Here is a 19701-nt window from a genome sequence, read left to right on the forward strand (position 1 = left end):
ATGGGCCCGAGCCCTGCCCAGGGCAGCCAATGTCATGCTCCTGCCTGCCAGCCCTGGCCCCAGCACAGGTCAGTGCACACAATTTCCAGCAGGGCTGCTCCTGGTGCAGTTGCAGCTGCAGCTGCTGGTTCTCCCTGCCTCCAGCAGCTCTCTGCCTCCTGCCCCTGCTACACTGCTCCAAGTTGGGGAGAAGCTGCAGCCAGGCAGCTCCTGCCCTAGTGCGCAGAGCTCCAGCTTCAACTCCTGGCCACCTTCCAACCACTGGAGCCCTGCATGCTGGGGCAGGAGCTGCCTGGCTGAAGCTTCCCCCTCCCCCAGAGGGTGCAGCGGGGGCAGGAAGAGGAGGGAGCCACTGGAGGTAGGGGGAGTCGAGCAGCACCCACCGGGAAGCTGTGCATGCTGGCTGCAGCCGGTGCTGAGGCTGGGGCCAGCAGGAGTGTGGTGCTGGCTTCCTCAAGTGAGGGGAAGCCCCTTGCGGGGGCAGTCACAGGCCAGATTCAGTCAATTGGTGGGTGTCCCCCATGGGCTGGATCCAATTGGTTGGCAGGCCGGATCCAGCCCATGGGCTGTATTTTGCCTACCCCGACATACACTATGTAGCAAGTGTGTTTAACAGAAAGATCACTCGGTTAACATAAGGACATCTGAACAGGGCCTGTTAGACATAGAAAACCATACAGTAACAAATGGGACAGTGTCCCTACATAGAGGATATGTATATATGTGCGTTTATTGCACGGTGCCTATTCCCTCATGCATAGCTATCCGCAGGAGTGCTAAACCTATCATTGACAAGCTCTGGAGACCAATATGGGCACCTAGGGAATCAGGATACCCCTGCTAGTGGGAGATCTTGGGGGAACAAGCAGGGGTCTCAGCATACTGTATAGCAATGCACTGTGCTGCTTGCTGAGTTACTGCCGTTACCCAACTCTTATGTTATTTGATTTATTTTGATATATTTGGCATTTGCTCAAACCTTGAGGCACCTCACACTATCTAAAACATACAGGCACAGAATGTAAGTGCCTCCCAACACAATAAATCAGCTACTCAGATATCTAGTTGAACAGGTCTTCATTGAGTCCTACACAGCAGAGGGTATGGGGAAAGATATGCTGCCCAATTGCATGTTGTATCACTTGCCCATAAATCTACATGTTCCACCTGTGGAAAAAGGCAGCCAGCAAAATGCACCCAGAAGACAGACCTGGTGCCTGCCCAGGCCAAGCCTGGAAATGCTTTCTAGAGTTAGACCCCTAGCTGCAAATGATTCTCTGGCATTTTCCAGCTTCAGTTAATTGGACTTGAGCTTGCATTTCACCACTGATCACAAATACAACAGCTGTGTGAATGAGAGAGTTTAAGATAATCAGACTCTCAGCCAGTTAGAGAATGCTAAAATAAATCAAACACCTTGAATTTCAACCAGAATTGATAGCCAATGCAGTGCTCAACAGCAAAGAAGTCAGCTTTTCTGCAGGTGCAGTGGCATATTTTTTCTGAGATTTCCCTTCTGTCTGTCCAAATGTCAGTGGATCAGTTGTTCTGTACAGAATTCCCAGCTGATTTGGTGGTTTTTGTCAGAGAAATTGTTTAAAAGGCGGGTTTTTGTTTTTTGTCAGGTTCATAGTATTATTTGGCTGATATACTGAACAGTTCACTTAACCTTCTTTTGAATGGGCAAAGCCTGTTTAAATCAGCCTACCAAGAGATTAAGAAACCATTGAAGCTGAAAAATCCATTAAATCTCTACAATTCTTGTCCTCATCAAAGTTCAGGGTCATCAGTATGAATCACTGTGGCTAAGGTAAATAGTAATGTGCCTTTTAACTTCAAAAGCCATTTACAGAACTGACATTTTGGTCATAAGCATCTATTTAAGCACAAGACATGAGCTTTGCACATAGATTATTCATTGGAAAGCAGTTTATCTTTCATCTGTGCTTTCTTTTTGCCAGTAGTTAAAGTGGTATATCTAAGGAATCTTCTGGATGAAAGTAACAGGTTTATATTTTGAATTACCCTTCAATGTTATCCTAGTGCTAGAAATAGGCCATGTCAGGATTTAGGCAATCTGATGAACTAGTGCTAGAAGCTGGTATGCCTGCTACCTATGCCCTGCTTTCCAAATGAAAGAGACTTCAATCTTAAACACCGTGAACTTGGCACCTCTCCCTGCCCAATAAAATCCTCTTATGGCATTAAATTGCATCTATGCAGTTTTTATATGTGATGGCCTACACTGGGGGACAAAAGATTTGGGTTTCAAATAGGCCATCCAATCACACAAGAATAGAAATTCAGTTGGAGATCAAACAAAATCAAAGGAGGACTACTCTACAACTCAAGTATTCATTAACAGAGAACTATATGCCCACTTTAGAGTAATGAATGTAAGAACTGCATACTGTCTGGTCCAAAAGAAGCCAGCATTAGGTGCTCCGGAGATGATAGAGCATTCCAAACAAGGGGTAATCATCATCATTGACCTGGAAGATGTGATGGAGCGCACCCTCAGCAAGTATACAGGTGACATCAAGCTGGAAGGAGTAATAGATACACTGGAGCATAGGGTTAGCATTTAGAGAGCTCTCAATGAATTGGAGGACTGAACCAAATGAAATCTCATGAGGTTCAATAAGGAGAAGGGCAAAGTCCTGCACTTAGGGTAGAACAATCCCATGCACCAGTATAGAGTGGGACTGACTGGCTAAGAAGCATCTCTGCAGAAAAGGACCTGGGGGTTACAGTGGACAAGAAGCTGAATATGAGCCAACAGTTTTCCTTTGTTACCAAGAAGGCTAAGAGCATACTGGGCTGCATTAGTAGGAGCATTGCCAGCAGATCGAGGGAAATGATTATTCCCCTCTATTCCACACTGGTGAGACCACATCTGGAGTACTGTCTCCAGTTTTGGGCACTCCACTACAGAAAGGATGCAAACAAATTAGAGGCAGTTCAGCCGAGGGCAACAAAAAATGGGGGGGGTGGGGGGCTAGGGCTTGGGCACATGACTTCTAAGGACAGACTGAAGGAACTGGGCTTATTTAGTCTAGAGAAGAGAAGACTGAGAGGGGATTTAATAGCAGCCTTCAACTACCTGAAGTGGGGTTCAAAAGAGGATGGAGTTATACTGTTCTCAGTGGTGACAGATGACAGAACAAGGAACAATGGTCTCAAGCTGCAGCAAGGGAAGTTTAGGTGTTAGATATTAGAAAGTACTTTCTCACTAGGAGAGTAGTAAGGCACTGGAGCAAATTACCCAGAGAGATGGTGGAATCTCCATCCTTAGAGGATTTTAAGACATGCCTAGACAAAGCCTTGGCTAAGATGATATATGTGGGGCTGGTCCTGCTTTGAGCAGGGGGTTGAACTAGATGACCTCCAGAGGTCTCTTCCAACCCTAATATTCTGTTTTTCTATCATTCTAGGGCAGGGGTTGGCAACCTATGGCCTGCAGAACCATTGGACCCAGCCTGCACATAGAGGGCTTCAGCTGCAGCTAGGGTAACCATATGTCCCATTTTAACCAGGACGGTCCCAGATTTCGGAGGCCGGTCCTGGCTGGCTGTTGAGCATTATAACAGGCATTCCCAAAATTCAGGGGCATGGGGTGCAGTTTTGTCAGGAGTTGGAGTGGCACAGAGCACCTGGCAGGCAGGCAGGCACTGCTGTTTGCTAGGCACAAAGCCATTGTCCACCAACTTGTGAGGGGGGGAGCAGTGTCCTGGATTTCCCAGATGATGTCCCAGATTTCCAGGATGGTCAACCTAGCTGTGGCGCTTTTCCCATGCCACTACAAGGACAAATGGCAGTGGTGCCTGGGCCCTACCACCTGTCTTTGTCTTGACCCGAGGTGAGTCATTCTTGTCTGCATCTGGACAAGGTTCGCAAACCCTGTTTTAGAGTTGTTCCAGTAGGCAGCATTGATTCCTAATGCTCATCCACTAATGGCCAGCCCTGACACAAGCACCAGACAAAAAGTAAAGGCTATAAAACTCCTCATGTAGTGGAAAACATCAGCGTGCATTGGAAAATATTATGATATAGGTTATATTACCATAGATATATTCCAAAGATATGAGTATCTTTGGAAGGAGGCTTCATTTCTATTAAATTGCAGTTTTATCCCAAGCCAAAAATAAATCTGCAAATAGTATTTGTCTTTGTAGGTCTATGTTAAATGAAACTTACATTCTTACAGCATTTTGGGGGGGAAAGCTTACTTTAAGGAAAATTAAACACCCAGTTTCTCCCTTCTTTTTATCCAGGCATAACATATGTTTGACATTCTCTTAAAGGAATATGAAGTTATTATAGTAATGAATGTAAAACAAAGGATCATTTGCAAAGAGCTTTTTTATGCTTATTGCAGAGCATAAGTTGCTGTATTTACTGGATTGTTAGACAATTAAGGGAGTATTTAGAGATATGGAATGGGAGGGTTTGGTCTTTGTCAGAGGAGCTGCAATAAAGCTGGGATTTTGGTTGTTGCTTTTCTTTTGTTTTTTGTTTTGGTCATTAGCCATCCTTTAAGGGATATTCAGAGCTATACCCATATGTTGAGAATCACAGTCCATATTGAAACTGCAGAAATATTTACATTTTGTGTTTCCACCATACCTAGATCATCTTTAATCTCTATCCCATCCTCACTGCATGTCAGGCTATCCCTTTCATTCTTTGTCCTTCTCAATTTATATGACCGAAGAACCTATTTTGCTATGTTAATACCCTTTTTAAGGTCTAACTCAGATTCACCTCTGGCAGTTCTCTTGACCTCTGAGACATAGTTTTCTTTGAAGAAAAATCAAGCTCTTCTGTCTTCCTAAGAAAGGCTGTTTTTTTAACCTAATTGTACTAGTAACCCTTCTCTGCACAGTTCCAGTTTAATTTCATTTTGTCTATACAGGGGAAGTCAGCATCGTATACATTGATGGCTTCAGACAGTGCCTTTAATGCTTCCTTACCTCTGCTGGTAACACCTTTGCCTGATGTGTCCTATAATCATAGGGTACATTTACCTTTTTCATAGTCATGTCACAGTTGTGCCTTGTAGTTGTCCTGTGATCAGCTAATACATGTAAGCCTTTTTTATACACAAGACTTGCTTTGAACTGATGACCTCAAAGCTTATAGCAGTAATTTTATTTTTAATCTATAAGAGCACAACTCTGTATTACTGAATCTCTTCCGATTTTTATTAGTCCGTTCCTCAAGGTCATTTTATTTTCCTTCTGTGATATTCTGATCCATCAATGCTTTGATGATGCCTCCCAAGAAATTTCATCAGCACACTCTTACTAATTATGCTAAGAGCATTAATGAAAATACAAGATAAATTTGATCCCAAGACTGCCTCTTAAGGAAGTGCACTGGCAACTTCCTTCCAGCCCAGTACTTCCCATTTTCATGCACTTTGTTGTATTTCCCCCTTCTGCCAATTAACATCTCACTAACCCTCTGTGCCATTTGATTTGTATATTTATTTTAGATAGTTCCTGTTCTGAGAGCTTGCCATTTCTTTCTATGTGTTTGCACAATGCCTAGTACAACAAGGCCCCTTTCTCAGTTGGAGTTTTGAGAAACAACTATAATATGGCTAGTAAATAGTAACTTTTAGATTCACCCACTAAACCATCCAAAATCTTTCCAGAATTGAGGGATTGGTCATCAAGCCCAGAGTTTCAAGAAAATTGGCAAGTTAAGGGGGAAAAAATGTCTCTCTAATTAAAGCTTTGTGCTTACTATGTGCTACAAACTTTCATAGTCCGGGAGCACTGTCGAATCTCCAGCCACTCTTAGAAGATCATGAAGCAGTAGTGACTAAAGCTGTCATTTATGTTAGGCCAGGCAGTTGCAAACAATTCCTCCTGATGCAGACCTTGCTTCAAATTCTTGCTTGGCTTGGCACTTGTTCTGTGGTGCTGCTACACTTTAAATCAGCTTGGAAAGTTGAAGGTCATTCAGAATAAAGAGCTTGCTTATTAACTCAAGTCCCTCACTGTGTCTGTCTTCCCCTGTGGTGATGCCACAGCTGAGATCAGCAGAGCCACTCAAGCTAGAGTCTTACATTTTCAAAAAGAAGCATCTGCTGACAGATTATCTACCACGAAGAGTTCTGAGCTCTGGAATTCAGGCCAACCCAACCTCCCCCTTGTTTGAAGAATGGCCGGTTATGTTGACTTGAACGTCACAAGCCTCCTGTCTTCTGTTTTGGGAATGGGTTGTGCTTTGTCCTTTGGATGGCATTTTGTTTTCCTATCGGATTTCCAGGAGGCTGCCTGGGGTAATATAAAACAAAAGTAAAATATTTACAGTAAATGAGACAATGATGGTTAAGAAGAGTGTCAATTAAATGTGTCCAAAGCTTTAAGGTCCTAATGTAAGGTGCACTGAAATCATTGTAAAGATCCTCTTTGACTCTAGTGTGCTTTAGATCACACCTTTCATGGTCAGTGCTTTGTGGTTTTTATTGATTCTATAACTTAAATATGATTTCCTTTATTCCAGCCCCCTCCATTCTTTGTAAATGCAGACGTACCTTACAATGACCATGAACTATTTCAAGCAAAACACTATGATTTTAATAACAGAACAAGGGGCTTAACAAGTCAAGGTGAGGATCTAGAGACCCAGTCAGCTGTCAGATCAGTTTGGCAGACAAATTGTTTATAAAATATTAAAGATAGACATGAGCCTGACCACCAATTAAATCTGCTCTGCCTGAACCTCTTTGTTTTCCTGACAGAGAAGGGCACATAAGGGAAATTTCATAGGTGATCCAAAAATAGCAGATGGCTGTCATTGCTGTGCTGTAATGCTCACTTATAAGCATCAGATTGCAGAAATAACACATGCACGAGTTCTAGTGTGATGCAGAAAGGTAGAGGGAGTTGGGTCTGGTGCTGTATGACACCAACATCTCACTTAACTTCTGCTTTTGTTTCTCCATTTATAAAATGAGACTAATATCCACCCTATCAGGTGGATATTTGTAAAGTTATCTTGGAAGTCTTCTAATAAAAGATGCTAGAGAGAAGTGTTGTTTCATTTATTTACTTTGCAGCTGGATGTCTCTGGCTAGCAACTTGCTTTGATGCAGGTAGCTATTTGGCATATACCTTGCAAACCTATTTTGGGGTCCTGAATATGCTCTCTAATGCACTTTTTTGTACCCAGCTCCTCATTGTTGGTAAAGGAAGGCTTTGTTACTGTTCTGTAAGGAAACAATCTTTCACTTTTTTGTACATTTATGATGTCACTAAAATCTCTTAAAATCCATCTGTTTAAAAAAAAAAGTCTATCAAAAGGGATACATTAAATAAAGTGGGCAACTCTTTTTGTTGCTATTTGCCAAAGTTCAATATATGGGTTTTAAAAGCCCATCCTTCACCACCATGTACTGCCCCATAAAAAGAAAAAAATACTTTGAAAATAACCTATCAAAATAAGAAAGGGGAGGAGATACTGCAGCTGCTGGCAGCCAGATTTCAGCTGTGAAGCTTTTCTTTTTCCCCAGCACTTGTCAGATTTGACGAGTTCATGTCGCTTTGGATCTGCGGAGGTGTGCATATGTTTACATATATTTTCTGGGTTAGTTTCATGCCACCCAGTGATCCTTAGTTAATAAATCAAATGGTGTTACATGTGCTTAGTGAAAATTGATGATCAGGTTCTAGTGACCTCTTTTTACTAATGGAAGCCTAACTTCAGTGAGGACTTCAGGTATTTGACCTATGTTGCCTACACACAGTCCTGATTAATAAATTGCATTAGTTAATCTGAGTCACGATGCCACTTACAGGGTGCAGTTTAACAAATCAAATCATCAGCCACCCTGCTGTGAAGGGCCATGCAGCCTGTACTGTATTAACTCTGCCGAGCTGCTGAGCAAGTTTAAATGTTGAATTCAAAAAACTGGAAAGAGAGTGTATTCCACTTAATTATTTTGTGCCATTTAACTATCCAAAATCATTCCACCAATTAGAGTATTTTGTTTTATTCTCTAATACTAAAATCAAAAGGCAATTCATGTAATTACTTTAGCCTGATCCAGAAGGAAATCATTCAATCCTTTCTGTTTGGCACTATTTGAGATGCCTAAAAGAATAACCCAGGTCTCTTCTGCAAAAGAAAAAAAAAAGTGAAAAAAATATTTGATTCAGTAATTTCCTGCTGATTTGTAATTCAAACAAATTAATCAACCTACCTCTGTTCCATGTTTTTAGAGCCCATTCTATATTACATCAGCCTCTGGTGGCTGCTGGTCTGTGGAAAATATATGACCCTCATCTGTTACACAGCTGCTTGAGCCAAATGTGCTGTTTTGGTTCCAGTCCCCACTCTATAGCTAGTGTGGAAACCTCATGAGGTGTTTCGGTCTCTCCCTGTTTCAAAATCAGTCTCTAGCTCTAAAGGAATTGCATTGGGGTACTCACCTGTGCACATGGACAATGTAAAATGAGATGGGTCTGTACAACAGGAGCCAGTGGCTATCATTTGATAAACATATCATTGCGATTCCAGTGCTGAGATTAATAGACATGTTCTTTTAGCGCGTCTTTAAATAACTATATTGGCTGGGTGCAAAATTATTGGCCGTGGTTCAAAAACTGGAGGTTGCAGGCTGCTGTACTGGTCCACAAAGGTAGATCAGAACTTAAGAAACCTTTCGCCCAAGGAAGCCACTGCACAGTTACGATTCCTCCCCTTCATGAATTCATATTGAAAGGAGGACAAGGAGGGGTAATGACTAGGGGTCTTCTTAAATCGCAGTTTTGCAAATTTCACGGAAACCATCCAGAATTGTCTGTGAAATCAACAGGAAAAGAAAAACTTAATAAAAATAAAATGTTGGCTCCGTAATGGAAGCCAATGGTCTTCACTGCGGCTGTGCCCCAGCCTCGCAACCCACCTGGTTGGGCGAAGGCACCAACTGGTGGGGCGGCGCAAAGGGCAGCAGAAAAGATGGCCACTGCCCCCTTGTTCCTACTTCCCCTCCCCACCCGGGCACCTCTGCCAATCAGTACCATGGTGTGCAGCTTATGGTCTGTGTGGTCTCCCGGCCACTGATAAGTTGGACAGCCCTGTTCTACATTACTAGGAGTTCTTGCAGGCATGAAGATTTGAAGATAGGACAAACGTGATTTTCTTTGTATTAGAGAGATTGGGTAAGGATAGAGGAGTAGATGATTAGCACTCCTCCACTGACTTTCTTCTTCAAATATGCAGAGCACTATGCTACCTAATATTTTTAAAGAGGAAAGAGACTGAGTTTTTCAGGTTGCTGATGATATTTCAGTAAACTGGGTTCAGGGTTCAAGAATCACATTTTGTCTGTCCTACATTCCTTCCTTCATAATGAACCATTTATTGCTGCTAGAATGAGAGAGAACACCAATGCCTAAACCTATGGTGTCTCATTCTGTTATCCTGTTGTATGATGTGGTCACCAGGCACAGTCTCCTGTTTTCTTCTCTTCTACTGAATTCTTTTTACATTTCTATTGTTAAGTTTGCTTGGCTGTTTAGTTTTCTTCTCAAAGCTTAACTTTAACAGGTTATTTATAATGTTACGAGGGTTAGTGCTTGGTGCTGCAATTATAACAGCTCTCATTAAATCCCCCTTGCCATGGAAAGTTCTTGGTCTTGAAGATTTTTGTGTTATTCATGCATAATGCAGTGAGGTTTGACAAGAGCTGTAGATGAAATGCTGATCAAGAAAAGTCAGAAACTGCAATATAACATATTAGATTTGGTTGTCAGTAGTAACAAATTTGTCTAAAGCCTCTTATCAGTCAATGATCATGAATTTCCATGGGAAGTTCTGTTATTCTGACAAGGTCATATAGAGGATGAAGGAAAATCTGACAACTACTGACATGAGTTTTCTCAAAACATTCTTGCTAAACTTGGTACCAAATACGATGCTATAAAGAGATTGGCAACAAGAATAGTTCTGAAAAAGCCAAACTTTCCAAGGCAGTTCTGTTTAGGGGCCTCCCTAATTCATGGAGGCTGCCTCTGTATTTTGTGGCCCTAGCGCAATTTTCATGACGGAGCACAGTGCCTCCCCTCTCCCCCGCAATGCCTCTGATTGGCTGAGGAGCCCCAGAAGTCCTACCTCTCTCTGGAGATTGACAGATGGCCACCTCTCAATCTCTGGGGAGGGGCAGGACTTCTGGGGCCCCTCAGCCAATCAGAGGGGGAGGCTCCCTCCCCTCCCTGGAGTTTGGCAGATGATCATTTGTCAACCTCCAGGGAAGGGTAGGACTTTCAGGACCCCTCAGCCAGTCCCTTCCTCTCCCTCCCCCACGTGCTCCAGGATACTGGGGCTTCCTGCCCTTTTCTGTTTGCAGCTGCCTTTCTTCCTCCCGCTGGCTCACTGCCATTTTCCTGCCTTTTCACAGCCTCACACTTACTCCATTTTTCATAAGGAACCTACCAAATTCACAGTTTCTGCCAAATCCACAAGATGGTGAATTTGGTAGGTCACTAGTTTTGTTTTTGTGGTGAATGAGAGTGGTGAATCTCTATTTACCATGCAGTAGCAGGAATAGTTTTGGTGCCAAAATGTTCTCTGTATTTTTCAATATGAAATACTATAGGACCCACAAGAGAATATGGTTTACTGCTGAAGCTTCACTCAGTGCGGAGTTTGAGTAGGAATATGTAGGTTGTGACTGGATTTTTTGCAAGTAACCTCAAAAACATATTTGGTTTGTTTTTGGGAGTTGTCTTTTTTTTGTAGTTTCATGGGTGCTGTAACCTGTCCTTAATAACAGCAATCTTTCTTCAAGGCTTTTTTATAAGGTACAGGCATGCAGCATGATCACTGAAAAGTAAGTGAGCCTGGATTTTACTCTGTAATAAAAGAGCAGACATGCTATCAGCTCTCCCAAGCTGGATACCTAAAGTGGACCCTATTACAGCACTTTTCCAGTAGGTGCTGGGAGATCTGGTTTGCCTTGAGCAGGCTGGCTATTTAGACTGAAATTGCTAGTGGTGGTGGATATGCAACACAGATGTACAAAAAATTATTAGCTGGCTTCGTCCAAAATAACTTCTACACTGGAGATCAGCATTTCCACCAGACTAGTTGCTGTGCATCTTGTGTACACCCCACTTTTCCTCTGGAATAAATTGAAAGTATTTCGGAGTAAACATGTCATTGTGTGTCTGTACCAATAGTGACCGTGTGTGCAAGATTCTAGCAAGGCTCAATTTACTGCTGGCACTTGAAAATACAGGAAATCTGGCACTTCCCCAGGAGCTGCCATATTTCACTGCAGCACCCTGCATCCCCACCATTTTGAACTTGCTTCTTCTAAGAAGCATGTAGTAGCTATTCTTAAATGATCTTGTTTTCCTTTAAATTAGACGTAGAGTATTCACAAGTATATTTGTGTGTATATGCCATCTAAAAAATGTATAGAATAATCAAGCTGATAAAAACCCCCACTGGAATAATAGAGTGGAACAGTTTAACCTTCCCTGGGTTGGATGCAAAACTAGTTTGCCTGAAGTTGCCAGAAACTGACTATGCTAGAAGGAGATTAGACTCTGCTAGTGATTGCAGAAAGGGATACTTCAAAAGTGCTGAGGGGGTTTAAAATCTATTATTTATAAATCAGTACCTATAAACCACATATTTCTGGCAGCTCTGTGGAGCCAAGGAATAGTCCTGGCAAAAGATAAAAGACCTTCCTTCTCTGCTGTAAATTTAAGAGTTAGCAACTGCTGCTTATCCTTTTTCCTGAGCTTGGCAGTAGCCTTCTCTGCCATTGATTTAGTCATCATCTGTCATCTTCAGTTTATTGTTGTAAGAATTGTTGTGAAAATGTAGGGTTTCTTCATTAAGGAAATCTAAAGGTATGGGGAAGCTCCGTGTCTGTTCATGCAATCTGTCATAACTTGGTCTCCCTTGCTACTAGTGATAGAAAATTACGAGTCTGTCCAACTCTTTCTGAATATGATAACTCCCCTTCTCAAGTGGGCTCCAGCTAAAGAATCCTATTTAGCAGGTCTATTCCAACTTGTCAGTTTAGCATGTTCAAAAAAGGCTGCCTAGGTTTTTCAGCAAAATGTTGCTGACACTAAGAACCAAAAGCCTCCCCAGTTTTGGGTTCAATCAAACTTTTTGACAAAGATGATCAACTCCATGAAAATCTTTTGTAGGGTTGGAGCAATACCTCCTTGAGTTTTGTCTTGTGATTTTCCAATCTAAGGTTGCAAAAGATGAAACAGATTTACACACACAGTTCATCAGCTCTTGGTTCATGAAGCCCCATGACTTCACTTGAGGTGTAACTTCCCTTTTAAAGAGTGCCCATCTTATTCTATCTAATTGTTTAGTTTCTCTTCATTGTCCAAAAGCCTGAGAGTAAAAACAGATTGCTGATCATGTTGGACAGCATGATGTACTTTCTGTAATCAGCACACATGCTTTGAGATGATAACTGAGACCACAGTTGTTTTGGTTAGGTCAGACAGCCTGCGGTATGAGAGAGAATAAAACTAAGTAAGCCCCTTCAGGTAAAAAGGTCACCCCAAAGTTTAGTCATTTTTGAGGGAGACTAAAGAGAGATGATTTTTAAGAGTAGAAAATCTAAGAATCAGGTATGATGACAAACATATGTTATGCCTGGATCAATGAGGTGGTCCAACCTGTGAAAACCAGTTGGTTAAAGGTTCCAAATTGGATAGAAAACAATCTGACAGGAAGACTTCTCTTCCAGGGACCCAACAACACCAGTGTCTATATTTTGTGAATGGAAATGAATTCCTCCATACGCCCACTATTGTGGGCATCAGATGAAGAAACAAGCTTTGAAGAGAATCCCAACTGGAAGCTTTTTGGTGCAGAAGTGTGGCTTAATTTAGAGGACAGAATTATTCAAGTCCAAACATCAATTCCAGGGCATTCTTTGCCATGTAGAACTTCCTCAGTTTTTAAATGGCACTGTACTCAGATGTTTAATGCAATGCTCCCAAGAATTGTGTGGGATTTGGAAAGAGCTTTGTGATGTTTGGATCCTTTGATGCATTCTGTAGTGCCATGTAATGTAGGTACACAAAGTAATAACATGTTGCAGAAATAAACTTAAAAACATTTTTATAACAATAACATCTGGGACTAATTAGGTTTATCAACTGAATGTATTTATTATGAGATTATCAAGGGATTCACTCACCATCCACTTTAAGTGCCATAGCATCAGTGGAATTCATGTGGGTATCTCTACAAAGTTCTATTCTGCTTAGTTAGTAATAATTTTAGAGGTAATGAACAGCACCCTTCTCTGCAGAAGTTGTGTGTTTCCTCATTAATCCATAGTATTAAATATATTTTATATGTCATAGAATCTTAGAAAAGTGGGGCTAGAAGAGCCCTCTGAATGTCATCTAGTTCAGCCCTCTGCCTGAGCCTGGATTAGTCTTATCCAAACCTTCCCAAAAAAGTTCTTATCTAACCTATTACTAAAACTACATAATCAACCCTGTCACACAACTAAAAGACATAGCAACCTTACCTGCTGGGCATGGTGAGGGAGGGGTGGCAGTGGCACACGGTAGATCTTGGGTTGCTTTTAAATGCCAAAGGTGGTCTCCTACTTAAGAAGGTTGGAGACCAGTGCCCTAGATTGTCCCTGATCATCCAGATACTCCCTGATCGTCCAACCTCTTCCTGTGATTCTCCTGAGTGCTAAATGTTATATATGGCTTTTTTTTTTTTAAGTTACCTAGTACTAAGAATGTCAAGGACTTCCTCCTTTAAGTAATACTCCATCAAAACATCTGGAGTCGTATTTTCCTTGAGTGGTAGAAAACTTAGATCTCATCCAGGTATTGGAGTCTTTCATGCATAACACTTGTATTGGTGGCACTGAGTGTAATGCCATCAGCAACAGACTCATTGCAGCCCTCTCTACCTCTGTTAAAGTTGAGTGGCTTGTGTTCCCACAGTCTTCCAAAAGCCTGCCATCAATGCTAGGTTCTTCCTACTCTGGTAGGAATAGCGCCTTAGCAGGTTCCTGTGTCGGGAGGAAGCTGTTTGTGCATAATATGCCCCTTTTAACTTCAGTTGCTACCTGGAAAAAAAACATTTAGAATGCTATCAGCTGTCAAAAAAGACACTGCTTTGTTATTTGCACATGGAAACAGTAAGGCACATCTTTTTTAAGATGTGCCAGTAAAGTCTAGTTTGTAGACTTGTAAACCAAAGAGGTGGGGAAATTTTATCAAGCTTTGTTTTCTTTTGTCTTACCAACATTTTATACATCATATTTTAGACACAAGTATGTAATGAGTAACGAAAACCTCATTTTCTTTTCAGTCACTACAGTACATGGCAGAAGTACAAAATGAGTCAGACAGTGATAGAGCCAGGAAGGCTATAGAGAGACCTTGAAGTGGTAGGTAAGGGAACCTCTAAATCTAGCAAGTATAGTTTTTATTGTAATTTATGATCTTGCATGGGTGTTTTGTATCCTTGAAACCTCTTTGAATGGCAACTTTATATGGTAGACATACTTCAGTTTTCCTTACTCAGCTCTTTGGCAAAGGCTTAGAAATTGTTTTAGCTCTGAATTAAGAAATCTGAACTGCTGCTCCTGCCCCATTTTAACATGTCCTCGCTTCTGTAACTTATCAGGGGGTAAGGAGGTTTGATTATTAAATCACTGCAAATTAACTTGTACCACTTTACTAGTTCCAGGAAAGTGACGTTTTTGTGGCCTTACATTTATATGTACGTTTCAATATGTAGCAGAAATGTAATGATTACAGCACTCTAGAGGACAAGGGCAACCGCTGATCCTGTACAGTGCTGAGTGCTTGCTATTCTCATCCCTCAGAAAGATGCCAATATAGCAAGACTCTCGAGGATCATACTCAACTACACCCACAAATAGTCTTTTTGAGCATGTTGACCCTGCTTTCAACAATGCTGCAGAGCACTACCATGAGTATACACCACCTACTCAACTCGACTCACACATCAAAGGAAGGAAAAAGAAATAACATACCTTCCCCATGGTGTGTATCTAGGATATGACCAGCATTGTGCTTGGTCTCAGGTGTGATTATTGGCACACCCAGTGCCACTCTAATAGTGTCTGCATTAAATTTTTTTAATTTTTTGGCCTTTGGCATGGGCAGTGTGTGAGGAAGTAGGCAACAGTGTTTTCAGTTTTTTGCATTTGGTCAGACTTTTCCTACCTAGCTAAGCTTAATTGCTTTTTGGCCTCGGGTAGACTCAAGTCAAGTGTACTATGACTCAGCCTCTTCATGCCAGGACTTATGGGCAAGTCTACTGTAGGTAAATTTATGAAGACCGTACATTCTTCATGAAATTGAGAGAGAACTGACATTTTCCTTCTCATTTCCATTCTTACCACTAGGGGTGTGAGCTCATAGAGACCCTGGATCAAGATTTGACTGACTTTACCAAGTGCCTTCAGATCCTCCAGACAAGGATAGAAGAAAAGGGCCTGCAGGTAAATCCAGTGGATCTTCATCTGTGTTCTGTAGTAATAACTCCCCAGCACACTGAGGTTTCTGCATCAAGTGTACTCTGCAATGAAGTGGTTATTTACTGTAGCTAGTCTGAATCTTTGCCATATTTTACTGCACAGCTAATAAATATCTATGCTCTTGCTAAGTGAGATTACGCAGTGTGGCTAGACAAACAAACATCAGCTTCCTTGAAAGACAGTTTATATTGATTTGGGTTAATGAAGTGCTGAAAAGCGATTTGTGGCTGGATGCTGGCCCTGGTGTTCAAGTCAAGGATCCTAGTTGGGCATGTAAATAAGTTTTCAAACTGGGGCCATCTGGATGTTGCCTTTCTTAGACAGAAGAGTAAAGAAGGCAATGAACACTGTTCTGCTACTTATACTCATGGTGAGCAGTACCTCATTATGCAAGTCCCTATTAAAATAAAAGGGATGTGGGAAAAGGGGGTTATTGGCAGAAAAAGAAAGGGTTCCCCCAAGAGGGACATAGAGGAGTTTAGATCTTGCTTCTCTTCTAAAACCAGATGGAGAGTGCACTGCCTTTTCTCTCACTTTTTTTTGTTTGGGAGAACTCACCTGGTTGTCTTCTCTGGGAGATAAATAGATGAATTCATTGGATAGAAGAGGTTATCGTAAGCAGCTGGAAAGGAACTGGTGCTGAGGAGATACTGGGGCTCCTCTCCAGTGACACAGCAGTTGCATCAGATACGAAAGCACTTAATCGCTAAAGAAAGTTCTGTCACCTTTACCTGCAATCAGCTTGGGAAAAGGCCAGCAGGGCGACCCACCTGCGGAACACAAAAGAGAAAGGGAAAGTAGGAAATGCCTACCCATCTCTTGCCTTCCCTCTCTCCCTCACAAGGTAAGCAATGAAGGAGGCACTAAAATTTTTCACTGCAGTGGATGGGCCTGAAGATAACCACTTTTCCGTGAGTCTTTCTCCTACAGCTGGAGACAAGGAAGAGGAAATGTCAGTGATCACTTCATTTCCTTAACCTCTAAGCATATACATGGTACCATGAGTGACTGGTGCCTCCTGAATCTGGCGGGGCACCTGCAGAAACCACTGATGGCGGCGGCCCTATCAGGGGGGCACCAGCCCTACCGACAGTATCAGTGTTGGCTGTCAGGGGGGGCACCGGCCCTGCCACGGGGGGCACCTGCACTCCCTACCAGTCCCTTACACATGGTACATCAGTTTTGCTTAGAATCTCTTTAGAAATGCCTTAATCTTGTGAAATAGAAGCATGTCCATGGGCCATTTCAAAGTCTGCTGAAGAATCTCCCAACAGTGTCCCATTTTACTTGCTTTGCCATAAATACAGACTCCCTATCACAGTATAGAAACCAGAACTTTGGAACCGATTCTGCTGTACTTATGTTCCTGAGTGAAGAGGGGCTAGAGTAAAGGTGCTGTTCAAAGATTGGTTTTCACAGGGATGCTGCAAGAGATTTGAAAATGAATTATAAATGCAAAGTTAGAGCAATGGGAATAAGACATTTACAAATGCATTTCTACAACAAGTAGCTGACTCCTTAAATCTTTGAATGCCTTGATCTCCCTTTCAGTCTTTCAGTTACTAATGTAAGGCATTATTCAGCTGGGTGAAGGATATTGCACTGCAAACCCTTGATGACATTTTGTGAAGTACTAGCCTAAGTATAATTGTAGTAATTGTTCAGAATGCATGCCAAAGCACTATACCCAACACTACTTCTATTCAATTATATTGTTGTGCTGCTGTATGTAATGGCAACTGAGGGTACCAACTTTGAATTCAATACTAACCTGGTGCTTTTCTGAGGATACAACAACTGAAAAGGGCAAGTTTTCTCAAGCCTATGTATTACATTTATTAAAAGCTAACAATTTTTCACTCAGAGTATGTGTTCCAGAAAGTATCTAACATACCATCTGTTGATCTCTTCAGATTAACTGAAAATACACATTTTCCTTTTAGCCTTTGCATTTTCTGCCATAAAGGAGTTCCTGGAACCAACTATTGCTTCAGTCCACCTATATTTAATGCCCGTGTCATATCCAAACTTGCATCACAAATTTAAATCTTTCAGTTAGGGTTGAAGTTCCCCTCTGTTCAATGTCAGAATTATAACTTATTTCTAGTTGTAGAGTGCAGACATACATTTTGCCTATGTTGATGTCTAGATTCTGATTTATAGTTACCTCGTACTTGTTGACTTCAGTTAGGAGGGAGATACTTAGTAATACTTAATAGGACTGTGTGAAGCTTTGGTAGCTGATTTGATTCGGAGGAGATTCGGCCCACTTTGGGGACCAAATCTCTGAATCCAAATCGAATCGGGAGACCACGTAAAAGCTACGAATCGATTCAAAGCTTCCGAATTGATTTGGAAAGATTTGGCCACTTTGGAGATTCAGCCATAGACTAAATAGACAGCTGATAAGCCTGTTAAAGTTCGGGGACCAGGGAGGGAAGTGGGGCATGGGGGAGGGACAGATTGGGGCTGGACGTGAGACAAGCTGCCCCGCTGGGGCAGGGGGGCACGCTACTCAGGGAGGGGGGCACAGGGGCACAGGATGTGGACATGGCAGCACTAGGAGAAGGGGCGGGGGGAACAGGATGTGGGTGAGGCTCGCTCCAGGCAGAACAGGGCAAGCGGCAGCAGGGCATAGCCCCCACTCCCAATGCTGCCACTCTCGCACCCCCAACTCTGGATGACAAGTAGTGGCAGGGCAGAGCCCCTGCTCCAAGTGCTGATGTGGGTGCAGCAGTGCTGGGAGCAGGGGCTATGCCCTGCTACTGCCCAGAGTGAGCCACACTTGCATCGTGCCCTCCCCCCCCACGCCATCTCGGCAAGCTGCAGCAAGGCGTAACCCCCATGGCTCTTCCCTCCAGGGCAGAGGCAAGCACACCTGGAGGAGCTGCAGGAGAAGCCCCCATGGCTGCCTTGCCCAGCCCTGTCCCCTGTCTGGCCCAGCCCAGCCTCCTGGCACTTAAAAAAAAAAAAAAAAAAACAGAAAAACCCTGCACTCGCTGGCTCTGGCAGTGACGATCAGGGCCTCTAAAGGCTCATGCATCATGGGGCAGTGGGGGACAGCACAGATTGCTCCCCCACTGCTTGGCACCCATGCAGCAGCTGCCCCATGGCGCGGGTGCCACGTGGCTCGGCAGGGCCCTACCCCTGCTTGGCATCCACATGGCAGTTGTCTCATCGCATGGGTGCAGCACAGGTCGACACGCTGTCTGGGAGCTCGGGCGGCGCACTGCCTGGGAGCTGGAGTGGCTGCATGTCGGCTGGAGCCCAGCACTGCTCAGCCCCAGCTGCCCCAGCTCCCAGACAGTGCGTGGTGCCCTGCTGAGCTGAGCTGTGTTGCACCTGCGCTATGCAATAGCTGCCGCACAGGTGCCAAGTGGGGGGGAGGGTTTCAATCCCCGCTTCCCCCCACTGCCCCGCACTGCACGGGGGGGCTCTGCCATGAGCACCCAGAGGCTCTAGTTGCTGCTGTTGCATCTGGTGAGTGTGGAGCTTTAAAAAAAAAAAAGCCCTGCACTCACTGGCTGCAGCAGTGGCGACTGTGGCCTCTGGACACTTGTGGCAGAGCCCCCCCACACAGCACAGAGTATTGGGGGTAAGTGGGGATCACCCCTACCCCTGCTTGGCATCCACGTGGCAGTTGTCTCATTTCGTGGGTGCAGCACAGGTTGGCACGCCGTCTGGGAGGTCAGGAGGATCCACATGTCAGCCAGAGCCCAGCACTGCTGATCAGCCCCAGGAGCTCCAGCTCCCAGGCAGTGCACAGCACCCTGCCAAGCCATGCTGCATCCACGCCATGAGGCAGTTGCTATGTGGGTGCCAGGTGGAAGGGGCGGTCCCTACTGCCCCACGTTGCATGGGGGGGGCTCTGCCATGAGCACCCGGAGGCCCCAATCACCCCTGCTACAGCCGGTAAGTGCAGGGGTTTGGGGGGGGAGGGGGTCCAAGTGCTGGGACTAGGCTGGGGCTGGGCGGGGGATGGGGCTGTGCTGGGCAGCCATGGAGGTTTCTCCTTAAGCTCTCCCCAGCCAATCCAAATAGCCAAATCTTCCAAAGCCAACTCAGGCGAATCGATTTGGGACAATGATCGGAATCTCCAAATTGAATCACTGCCCTCCGAATCAGCCGAATCTGGATCGAATACTTCCCTATTTGCACAGGCC

The 19701-nt window shown here is 43.6% G+C and overlaps 1 protein-coding gene across 7 annotated transcripts in view; it reads left to right on the plus strand.

Annotated features, from left to right (window-relative positions):
• Positions 1-19701, plus strand: part of TPK1 (thiamin pyrophosphokinase 1) — a 535729-nt gene that overhangs the window by 310680 nt on the left and 205348 nt on the right. For 6 of the 7 annotated variants that reach the window (XM_059728640.1, XM_059728636.1, XM_059728637.1 and 3 more), the window contains one exon: positions 15407-15502. The exons of the other annotated variant lie outside the window; for it this stretch is intronic. In XM_059728640.1, the coding sequence (XP_059584623.1) occupies positions 15407-15502 (96 nt within the window). The remainder of the gene's footprint in view (positions 1-15406; positions 15503-19701) is intronic. 7 annotated transcript variants of the gene reach the window in all.

The sequence above is a fragment of the Alligator mississippiensis genome, chromosome 5, assembly GCF_030867095.1.
Source record: "Alligator mississippiensis isolate rAllMis1 chromosome 5, rAllMis1, whole genome shotgun sequence".
NCBI classification, from domain to species: Eukaryota; Metazoa; Chordata; order Crocodylia; family Alligatoridae; genus Alligator; species Alligator mississippiensis.